This window comes from Anolis carolinensis, chromosome 4 (genome assembly GCF_035594765.1).
Source record: "Anolis carolinensis isolate JA03-04 chromosome 4, rAnoCar3.1.pri, whole genome shotgun sequence".
NCBI lineage: Eukaryota > Metazoa > Chordata > Lepidosauria > Squamata > Dactyloidae > Anolis > Anolis carolinensis.
The window spans coordinates 183156681-183168864 of record NC_085844.1 but is presented as its reverse complement, the minus strand read 5'-3'; the positions used below and the strand labels follow the sequence as shown (position 1 = coordinate 183168864).

The following is a 12184-nucleotide window of genomic DNA, read 5'->3' as shown; positions in this document are numbered from 1 at the left end:
GAATTTTATAAAGCATCATTGGACCTTTTAGTCTGTTCATATGATCCTGTTACTTTGGCATTACTCACAGGTATACTACAGAACCTCATGCCAAAGCTCTAGTTGGCATCTGATATGCCTCATTAGATGGCATGTTTTTGTTGCCAAAAGCATAGCACTTCTGGGTTTATTCCCTCAAAATCTGTAGGATACAGAAGATATTTAAATGTTTTCTCTTTCCAGGTTTTAAGGCTTTGCACCATACTTTATTTTCAGAAACAGTACTTCCAGAACAAACAAACTAAACATTGAAACAGGATTTTCTACAACTTTCAAATTCATGGTTCAAAACATAGATCAGAACTAAACATATTAATTGGCTGTTAAGACCATATTTTATCCTAACACAAGAATTTCATACTCCTGTGGTCTTCACAACAGAAAGCCAACAGGATCAATTCACATTTAATTGAATATAGTTGATGTTAATTCTTGTTGAGAAAAGAAAGCACTTCTCTTGTAGTTCATTACAGCAGGTCCAAAACTAACCATGCCTGACCCCAGAAGGTCATGAACAGGATCTCAACAAGAAGTCAAGTTCTTGCTTGTGTGTGTGGCGGGGTGTGTGTGTGTATGTGTGTGTGTGTGTGTGTGTCAAAATTTATGATATTCCTCACCTTCCCCAACATGGAGCTAGGTACAAGAGGGAAGGCAATGATTCAGAACAATGCCTTTCACCCCCTTTGAGTTAGAAAACAGAAAACCTTACTTTACTTTCCCCCTCCCAAACTATAGTCTATGGTTTAGTTTGGTGGGATTTTTAAGGAAAGGTAGGGTGACTCATTTACTGGCTTCTGCTGGATACATGGGATGAATTAAAAAGGATCCAAACTGGAGAAAAGACTCATATTCTTCATCTTCCTTTTCCTGACTGGTATTTCTTTACTGTCAAGTAAAATATCTGCTAAAATTGTGCAAAAAAGATTCTAAATTGTGTGCCAAACCAAAATTAAAGATAGGAATTTACTTTCCTACCTTTATTTCACCACCAAAAATCCCCATTTCAAAAATGTTTTAGCAAAAACTGAGGAAGTAAGAAAAGGAGGGAAAGAGCCGAGGGTGAGGGGTGGCAGGGGATTATAGGGAAGCTTATAGTGACAAGAACGGTTATTGTGGGGAAAACAAGGAGCTTTGCCAGGTCTAGGATCCACAGGACTTCTGCTCACTCTGTTCTGGCATCTAGCACTATAGGCCTGAAGGTTTACTAATTTCAAACATATAATAACATGTTATATATGCATGTATGGAAATCCTTTTTGCAGTACAACTGTTTTTTTTCTATCCTGCAATACCTTTAAGACTGAGCAGATAAGTAAAAACAAAAGTTCCAGGACAATGAAAGATACAGCTACCATTCACATTCAAAGAGTTATAATACCTACACCAGGTTATCATTTGGTGCCAATTACAATTTCCTAATTATTTACCTTAGTGTCAGCGTATAGTCTCCTTGTTTCTTTGTTGATGCATCTCGAACCAGGAAAGTTCCATCTGGCATGTCTCGTAGTTTGTCATTCACTTCTTCCCTGGAAGAATGAAAGGTAGATAAAAATACATTACTAAAGTTAATTTACCTTGCTCTTAGGAACACTATTAATTGCAAAAGTGTACCCAGAGTTCTGCACTGTTTTACTTCTTAAATGATCATGTATGTTGTCTTTAAGCTGTAACTTTCTAGATGTGTTTGAATAATAAATAGAACAAACTTTTAGGGTTGCCTTAGGTAAGTTTTGCATTTTAAATACTGTAAATCCCAAGCAGCTTCACTTAAAAACCTGTTTCTAATGTCTGATGCTAGTGTCTGAGTACTGACATTAACTATGATCAGCAGAAACTATGGGGCTGCTTCAAATCAGCCTAATTTCCTACAGTTTTAAAAAAAAATCAAGAAAGAAGACCAGTTCAAATCATTTATACCATGTTTCCAGTTTTGTGTAATTCCATGTATTTCTCATACAAGAATTGGTTCTTACAGACATTTAACATGTGCCATTTTATAACTAACTAGACTATCGCTACATGGAGCACAATTTACATCCTCTGGATTAAAAGCTTTTTATGTTTAGAGCCTCTGGTGGCTCAGTGTGTTAAAGCGCTGAGCTGCTGAACTTGCAGACAGAAAGGTCCCAGGCTGAAACCCAGGGAGCGGAGTGAGCGCCCGCTGTTAGCTCCAGCTTCTGCCAACCTAGCAGTTCGAAAACATGCCAATCAAAAGATCTGGCGGGAAGGTAACGGCGGTCCATGCAGTCATGCCGGCCACATAACCTTGGAGGTGTCTACGGACAACGCTGGCTCTTCGGCTTAGAAATGGAGATGAGCACCAACCCCCAGAGTCGGATACGACTGGACTTAACGTCAGGGGAAATCTTTACCTTTACCTTTTATGTTTAGAGACAGGAAAGCAATTATGAAATTAAGGATTTCTGTCTGACTCTTCTATATGTGTGCAAGGACAAAATGTAGAAACACTTCTTTGAATATAGAGAATATTCATGGAGCAATGTCTGGCAGTTTATGTGCAGAAAAGCCTTTCCCCATGAGATACAAACAAAGTGAGATTGTTGCCTTGTTGATAGAGTGAAAATACTTATAATTAGTACAGTCATAAATATAATATAATTGTCGGCACCTGTACACCTAATATGGTTGTAAAGAACAGCACAGGAATAGATGTACAATGATGGGGCAATGGGGAGGATTATATTGTTTTGGTCTATGATTCACAGAGTCCAAAAACCCTTAATTCCCTCACAATCCTATGCCAGTCTCAGAGCTGGTATAGTTATTCTTCTACCTGCTATTGCTAACCAAAGAGAAACAAACACATAGAAATATCCATATGCGAAACGGGTGTGGAGAGGTCATATGTCCCCTCTCCATTGGCCTTTCTGGCTGGCAGGGCACAGGATGTGGTAGCAGCTCTGGCACATAGCCTATCCTTGATACCTCCACAGAGTTGTTCTGTACATAACCTTTTATATCAAATTTACAATGCCTGACCTCATGTTTTTTTTTGTCTCTGATATTCTACCTTTTCATGAAAAAAGAACATCAGACTTATTTAATTTATTTAGGGAGTTCGATTTACGTTGAGCCCTTCATTCGAATCTCCAGAAAGACAACTGATAGAAAGGCAGGATTCCGTACCTGAAAATACTATCCAATTCAGATTTCACTTTACCCTGGGTTATTTGACCAGCTAGGTATAACTTTAATTCAATTTGTGTTTTTTTAAAAAATAAATACAGGAAAAACTCATGTCTTTAAAAGATGAGATATTTCTCAATCCTAGTCTCACTGTGAGGACTCCCATAAATGTGGTTATTGTTTAACACACATATGCTTGAACATGTTCTTTAACTTCAAACTCAATATCTTCACAATGCTGCCCAAATGAGCACACATTTGAAATACATATATATGAAGGAAAGCCAAGAATTCAGCCAATTTAGCACATAATTTTTTTACCTTGAGATGTCTCCCCAGTACCATTCCGCATCCTGCAGTGATAAGATGCAATTCTCTTTTAGTCCATTTGTATTTATTGGAGTTATTGGTTTGGAAGGTTTTGGAGGAAGAGCTGAAAAAGAAATTTGGACAGATTTAATTTTCTGACTTTATACAGCAACTTTAAATATTTGGTATTAACTTAAGATAACGCAAAATATAGTATCTGTCAAAACTGAAGAAAGACATCTTTAGGCTTAAAGTATATTTTATTTCTCCAGCTGATTTTTGATTACTCATAAAAACTATTTCAGTGGGACATTAATTTATATACTTGCTATAAAAATAGTTCCACTATCCTGCATGTATTTCTGAGCACATAAATCTCTTAAATTTAACTGGGATTTCAGACTGGTTTAGACAGGCACCTGGTTCAGATACAATCTTTGTCTTGTGTATATAGGAGCTTTCAGGTAGCTTTAGCAGTTTTAAACTCCCAACTGTTTCTACCATGAGCCAAAAAGCTCTGTTACTATCTCTTCAACACTTTCAAGCAGTGCCAGGCTCCTTCAGAGAAGGAATTCAACTCCCTGAATGTGAATTCCTATGTGAGTGAATGGTAATAATGTTGCCATTGAGAGAGCTGGAAAGGAGTCGACTGGTTACAGCAAACAGTTGCTCTTACTGCTGCTATAAGCCATCAGTACAAGCAGGTGCATAAGTCAGCTAGTTCATAAAAGTGCATATGAATGGATATGAGTTTGTAGCTAGATGGTATACACCAGGGGTCCCCAAACTAAGGCCCGGGGGCCGGATGCGGCCCTCCAAGGTCATTTACTTGGCCCCCGCCCTCATTTATAATATAATATTTTTATATCCGTTTTAATAATATATTGTATATACATATTATATTGATAATAATATTATTTTATACAATATAATACTAATAATAATATCATATAATATTAATTATATGTTATATATTACATATAATATTACAGTATAGTGATATAGTTCAATATAGTAATATATAATGCTAATATTGTGCTATGCTAATAATATAATATATTGTATGTACATACAGCTGCTCTGAGTTCCCTTCTGGGTGAAAAGGGTGGGATATAAATGTAGTAAATAAATGTAGTAAATGAATAAATAAATAATTTTGGATTTAAGCTCACCCAAAGTCTGAAATGACTTGAAGACACACAACAACAACAATCCTAATTAACCTGACTATCTCATTGGCCTAAGCAGGCCCATACTTCCTCTTGAAATCCTGATAGGTTTATGTTGGTTAAAATTATTTTCATTTTTAAATATTGTATTGTTCTTTCATTGTTATTGTTGTTGTTTTGCACTACTAATAAGATATGTGCAGTGTGCATAGGATTTTTTTCCCCCCAAATGATAATTCGGCCCCTCAACCGTCTGAAGGATTGTGAACTGGCCCTCTGCTTTAAAACTTTGAGGACCCCTGGTATACACTGTGTTGCTGATAACTTGCCATGTCGTTCTAATAACGAAGATTGCTACAAGCAGTGTTAGCACACACAATCAAGAAAACTCATGACCGTGCGTGCGTTTGTATGATTTAATGATATATTGGATGCTAATGGCATGAAAGCCAGTGCTTTCAACTGAATATTTGGAAAACTTCAAGATGGTGCAAAGTATTAAGAAGATGGACTTCAAAAATGCTATAGCTGGGTATATCTTGTATTGGCCAAGGATGGACAGCATAATTTTCATATCCACCTCCTCCCCTTAACCAAAGGCTAATAGCTACTAGAGACTAAATTGGAAGCAAAATATGGGAAAACCAGCGCTTCTCAAGCATTGTTTCAGCAACCAAGTTGTAGCCCAGAGTGGGTTGAGGTGAATGAATTCACTGAATTCAGAGACTGAGCACATAAAACATTTCCATGAATCGACCCTCACCCTCATCACTGAAGGTAGTTATTTTGTGAAACATGTAATCAGCACAAAGATCTGTCAGTTATCTGGGCTCACAGCAACTATGCAAAGTGAGGAAACGTTTGAATCAGAATAACAGGTGACAAAGAATGTAAAGTTGAAGAGAACAGCAAGTAAGTTCTTACTTTTCCTTTACTGTTCTTGTTAGCAGAACAATGCAGCTCAAGATCTCTCTTGAGAACAAAATCACCCAAATTAACACATATCAAGTACAGCAGCTGATCACTCAACATGAAATATGAAGCAACCTGTGCATGGAAATGGATTGGAGGCAGGGAGCAACAAAAAAAAAAATCTTATCACCTTACATGCAGACAGCAGTGAAAGTAAAATTTCCTGATCTCTAGTCTAAATGAAATATTTAACTTGAATAAATCAACTGCTTCCTATATTTTTCACCTAATATGCCTACCACACCAAAGCTGTAAACATCATACACACAATTCAATTTCAAATGCTTCTTTTGAACACTTTAAGCATAAAAGTTCACTGTTTTCATAAGCAAGCGACCCTTGCTGAATAAACCCATTTTTAAAATCTAAAACTCTGCCCTATTTCCCCAAATATCAGTTTTCAGTTCTGGGAAAACAGCACCCATGAGACATCTGAAGGCCAAGCCTGCCAATCACAATACTGCCTTCAACCACACCACAATCTTTGAACCCAACGAAGTGACTAAAGGGGACTGATGGAAAGCACTACACCAAGTTGCCTAGCAACAGTTTTGAAATAAATTGAACTATTTGGAGAAAAAATCCTAATTTGTCCTCTCCCCGCCCACCCCCCACCCCAGCAACAGTACCTTATTTCTATCTCATCCAATCAAAAGAGGCTGACAGCTTCTAATATAAAAGGGAAGATGGCAGATGATCCAAGTTCCACCCTTTGATCCTAGGACAAGCAATGTTCCAATTCATTTTACTGAAAGTTAGCCTAAGGTTCTGTTTCCAAAGAGTAGGGCATGTTTGTGTTTTCTTTTAATCTTTCTGTACCAACTCCAACAATGCATACTGCATTGCTAGTCCTCCAACAGCACATAACTTATTTATTTATTTATTTATTTCCAACATTTATATCCCGCCCTTCTCACCCGAAGGGACTCAGGGCGGCGTACAAAATTGGCAACAATTCGATGCCTATACATAATTAAAACAGCAATAAAAATCCAATAAAACAATTAAAACAATATAAAAAATATAAAAACATATTATTAAAATCTATTCCTCCAAAATCCTCGTGCTGTAGCCGTAAATCAGTCCGGGTCATCATTATCGTTTAATCTTCAAAAGCCTGGGCACATAGCCATGTTTTCAGGGCTTTTCTAAAACTCAAAAGGGTTGGGGCTTGCCGTATTTCTCTGGGGAGGGTGTTCCACAGCCGGGGAGCCACCACCGAGAAGGCCCTGTCCCTCATCCCCACCAGCTGTGCCTGTGAGGCAGGCGGGACCGAGAGCCATCTGCATCTCTTGATCTCTGTACATACTGGAGCAGTAAGATTTCAGTTACTGATTAAATGCCATGATTCTAAGTATACACATGGATTTTACATGGTATTTAGAAAAATAGAGAATTAAACTTTTCTTTTTGGCTTTCAAAAGTTGCATGGGAAGATTGAAGAGAAACATAAAACTGTGACCATACCTAAGGCTTAACCGAGTACTTGCCGTTATTATCATGTATTCTACCTGAAGCCTGAGCACTCAGACATGAATACTTCCAACGTCCAGTCAACCTGCCCCCCACCCCTGCTTATGGCATCTTATTCAGATGTAGAGACTTTGAAAGCCTGCAGACTGTTGTGACCTTTTGGGTTGCTTTTTAGAGTGATTACACTAATAATGGACTTTCAAATATTTAAAGTAGGTCTAAATCCACATTTTTATCTATTTGAGTGTACCTACAATAACATACTAATGTAATACAGTAGAGTCTCACTTATCCAACACTCGCTTATCCAACGTTCTGGATTATCCAACGCATTTTGTAGTCAATGTTTTCAATACATCGTGATATTTTGGTGCTAAATTTGTAAATACAGTAATTACTACATAGTATTACTGCGTATTGAACTACTTTTTCTGTCGAATTTGTTGTATAACGTGAGGTCTTGGTGCTTAATTTGTAAAATCATAACCTAATTTGATGTTTAATAGGCGTTTCCTTAATCCTTCCTTATTATCCAACATATTTGCTTATCCAACATTCTGCCGGCCCGTTTATGTTGGATAAGTGAGACTCTACTGTATCCGTATTTTTACTCTAAAAATCCCTAATTTATTTGCTATTGTGGCAAAAGTGTACAGGAAGAACATTATAATGGATTCCCAATTGCATCTACCTCAGTAACCACAAACTTTTAGATTCTACATAGTGGTCCAATGAAGGGACTGTAATCCTAAGTTCACCAACAGCTAGGCAAAGAAACATAGTGGGGGGAAGCCTTTCCACTAGTTGCATTGTCACTTCAGTGCCCCCATCAAAAACCACTTTTTTCTTTTAGAAAGGCCATGGCATTAATTTTTTTCACCTTCAGTGTGCTGACTATGGCACACTTTGCTGCCAAAACTGGTGCCAAAGTGAACAACAAAACTAAAAAAAACCCAAAGAACTTATCTGAATGGCTGCCTCCATGGCACATTTAGACTCTTCTGCTCAATCCCTGGCATAGGGATGGTTACTGGTAGTAAAGCTTCAACACAAACAGTTCCACAAATGAATACTTCTCCAAATAGCATTTTTAATCTCCCATAAGAGACATTGGCTATGAATTCGGGCCGGACTGAATTATTTTTTTCTAGAACAAATTGAGGCAGAGGAAACCGAACCTACTGGGTTGTTAGTCGGGCTGTGAATACATGCAAAGCAAGATAGGCATTTCAGGCATTCTGTCAAAATGTTCAGCTTTAAAACACTGCATAGTTGCAGTTTGGAAGTAATGTGAATTTTAACTAATATTTTAACTAATATAGGGTTCATATATTATATTGCTATGCTAATAATCTGTACTACAAGAAGTGATCCTCAGCTTGTATGCAGAATGAGTGTGCTAGTGTTGAGTTATGTTTCTGTTTCAAGAATGCTACTTAAGCAGCACCTTTCTGTGGCCCACTGTAGACGTTATGTTCATGCTATCCTGCATAAAAGTAGGAATGTGCTGTAGCACGAATGCTCATTCATGTAATTTCTTCAGTTATAGTGCTGCTATGCTTATGATTCTTATCACCATTAACATCAAACAGGATTGACCTTATAACCACAGGCTAACATGCACTTGCACATTCTGGTTGAAAGAAAACAGGTTAGTGTTAATAGGATTAACACCAATGTTACATAATGATTAAAAAAGTTTTGAGTGGGAGGGGGAAAATGATGTGTCCAAATCACACTCCTAGCTTTAATAACTGTAATTATCAAATCAATGATCTAAACTGTAACTGAGCAAAATCTGGTGTCATGGAAATAAACAAGCATACTGTTAAGAGTGCTTTATGATGCAATGTATATGAAAACTAGGATTGTTTTAAAATTAAAAGAAAAAATGATTTCTTAGATGCAAAACCACTTTAGAACATGCACTAAGTTTGTCGGTTGTAAGTGGTATGCAGTCACATAGCAAGGTAGACTATTCCAGAAGTCTAATTGTAGTGAAGATCAAGACTTCACTAAATCAGAGGTTAACAAGATTTGATATAGATCATCAAGTCATTCACTATACAAAATTCTGCAGTACTCAACAGTTTTAAAGTAGTGGTTAGAAAAGCTCTGAAGTATTTCATATTACTTTCACAATAAACGTGTAACATCTAGGCCTGCTAGAGTAAAACTAGAGAGGGTGTCTAGATTGGTAATGACTATGTATAAGAGTGAATTCCATCAGATGTGGCCTTTACCTAATGGCATGAGATACACTTGCTGGAATTTCACTTTCCACAGAAGCATTAAAAGTGAAAGAGACTTTTCTAGTTTTTGTTCTGGCAACTTAGTAATAAACCGTATTACTGCAGAAGTGAACTTCAAAAGACAACAATATCATCAGTTATAAACGATATAATTCCATCAGAATTAAGTATATCTGCCCACTGCAATTCTGTGTTTGCCATACACAGAATAACTTGACATATATAAGTCAAAGTCCAGTCCTATATAGGTCTGGCCCAGCAGTCTATCATTATGTCCATGCAAAGAATCCAGAAAAAGAAACTGAGAAGTCTCCCATATTAATTTGGCTTCGGGACATTCAAAAGTAATGCAAGTTTCTTTCAATGCTCCCGTCTTGCTCTGAAGATCAAAAAAGGTTAAGGGCCAGTCCTTTCCGCAAGTGGGGGTTCCTTTCTAGATCTGTGAAAAAAATCTGAGGAGAAAATTGGAATGTTGCTGGGCATTTTCAGAGTGTCAGGGTTACATATTGCTGCAAGTAAAATTGTGAAGACCAACATATCCTTCTCTATGAGGGGCAGGATGCACAGATTCTTTGAAATATCACATGATGATACCCCTTGGGCTTTACAATTCTGCATCTCAAGCTCTCTGCTTTGCTTAACAAGACACATAGCAATTTCAGTCATATGCACACACATCCAGGGCTGGCCCTAGGTAATTTTCAAGTGTAAGCGGACAGAATTTTGGCACCCCCCGCAAACCCATAACTGAAAAATAAAAGCGTTGGATAAGCAAAAATGTTGGATAATAAGGAGGGATTAAGGAAAAGCCTATTAAACATCAAATTACATTATGATTTTACAAATTAAGCACCAAAATGTCATGTTTTACAACAAATCAACAGAGAAAGCAGTTTAATACATGGTAATGTTATGTAGGAATTACTATATTTGCGAATTTAGCATCAAACATTGAACTGGGATATAGGGCAGTGTGGACTCAGATAACCCAGATCAAGGCAGATATTGTGGGTTATTCTGCTTTGATATTCTGGGTTATATGGCTGTGTGGAAGAGCACTGAGGGTCCTTAGGAATCCATAGGAATTAAAAGGCCACCGAAAGGGAATCTGGCCCCTGGTATTAAAAAAAACAAACCAGTAAATAAAGAACAACACTCAGAAAACAGAGGAAATCCAGACAGGAAACAATCAGGGCCAGCTAACACATCCCAACAAAGGATTCTCTCTTACATACAGGAAGAAGCCAGGCATTGAGGCCACAGGGCCATCAAATGGTAATCAAGGTGATGAATTACAATATCTTCACCTGCCTTCTACAGACAAGAGTTCTTTCTCCCACCTTGGACCTTCCACAGATATATAAATCTCCCTTGCCTAGTTTCCAAGAGACCTCACAACCTCTAAGGATGCCTGCCACAGATGTGGGCAAAACCTCAGGAGAGAAAGCTTCTGGAACATGGCTATACAGCCGGAAACTTGCAGCAACCCAAACAGTCATATTTACCTGTAACAGACACCTTTCAGTTCCTCTTCTGATTCTCATTTCCCCCCACTGGCTTCCAGTTTCCACAGTTGTGTACAGAGTCACAGACGGGCCCAGGCCCCTATTTCATTTCCACTCCTTCAAATTCTTTCTCCATTTTCTTGGGACCCTGCGCCTTTAAGCGGCTATGGCCCACCCTCCATGGACTGCATTTCCCATGATTCCTGGGGGAGGTGGCCGTTTCCGGGTTGCACGTAGGCACGTGGGACGGGGCGGGGAAAAAGTGTGGTAGGAAACACACTATGTTTACTTCCGGCCATCCTCAGATGGAGGGATGGTTTGCTGAAGGGGAGCAGGCGGGCGCTGCCTTGAGGGAGGAGGAGAGGAAGGAGGAAGAAGAAGGAGCAGCAGCAGCAGCCAAGCCGCCGCTGAACCAAAAGCGAAGGTTGCCAAAGAGGAGGAGGAGGAGAAGCGGGAAGAAGGTCTGGATTGGGAAGAGGCACCCATGGTCCGCCTCAGTGGCCAGGGCCGGCGGGGAGAGAAGCGCTGAGGCCGTAGGCAGCCCAGGACGCGGCCGCAGCGGGAACAAAGCAGCAGAAGGAGAAGGAGGCCACGCCTGGGCGAAGGGCGCTGCGGGCGGAGAGGAAGGCCCAGGCCTTCCTCTCCTTCCACTGCTTTATCTCCGCCGCAGCTGCAACCTGGGCTGCCTCCAGCCTCAGTGCTCTCTCCCCACTGGCCCTGGCCTTCTTAATCTGGACTTTTTTCCCGCTTTTTCTCCTCAGCAACCTTTGCTTTTGGTTCAGCCGCGGCTTGGCTGCTGCTGCTGCTGCTGCTGCTTCTTCTTCTTCCTTCTTCCTCTCCTCCTCCAGAGGATGGCGCCTTCTGCAACCGCGCAGTTTGCCTAACGGGTGAACCACCCCTGCACACATCTCAAGTATACAAGATAATTAAAGGCCTAAAACAGCCATATTAATAAAAGGCCCAGGAATAAGTGGGCTTTGCTAAGAAATCTACAGCTCAGAAAATCTACAGCTACAGATTCCTGAAACTTGGGACAGAAATTCTTCAAACCTGTGGATAGTCAGATATTCTTCTTCTTCTTCTTCTTCTTCTAGTAACAATTCATTATCCGTAGTCAGAAAGCAACTGGATAAGGACTCTCAGTGAAGATCTAAAATCACAAGCAGGCTCCTACAATACTAGGCTCTCTCTTCTCACACCATAAAGGGAATGAAGCCTAGGAATTCCTACTTTGTTCTGGTTTTACTTGGATTTTAATATTCATTATTTTGGCTTTCTTGTTCTGATGTTATGTTGTACTGTTGCTATGTCTAGCTTA

General features: G+C 39.2%; 1 protein-coding gene across 2 annotated transcripts in view; it reads right to left on the bottom strand.

Moving 5' to 3' along the window:
* pik3r3 (phosphoinositide-3-kinase regulatory subunit 3) overlaps positions 1 to 12184 on the bottom strand; it is a 321047-nt gene that overhangs the window by 14555 nt on the left and 294308 nt on the right. For both annotated transcript variants that reach the window (XM_003220270.4, XM_008109543.3), the window contains 2 exons: positions 3508 to 3619; positions 1467 to 1565 (listed from right to left, as the gene is read on the bottom strand). In XM_003220270.4, coding sequence (XP_003220318.2) covers positions 1467 to 1565; positions 3508 to 3619 — 211 coding nt within the window. The remainder of the gene's footprint in view (positions 1 to 1466; positions 1566 to 3507; positions 3620 to 12184) is intronic.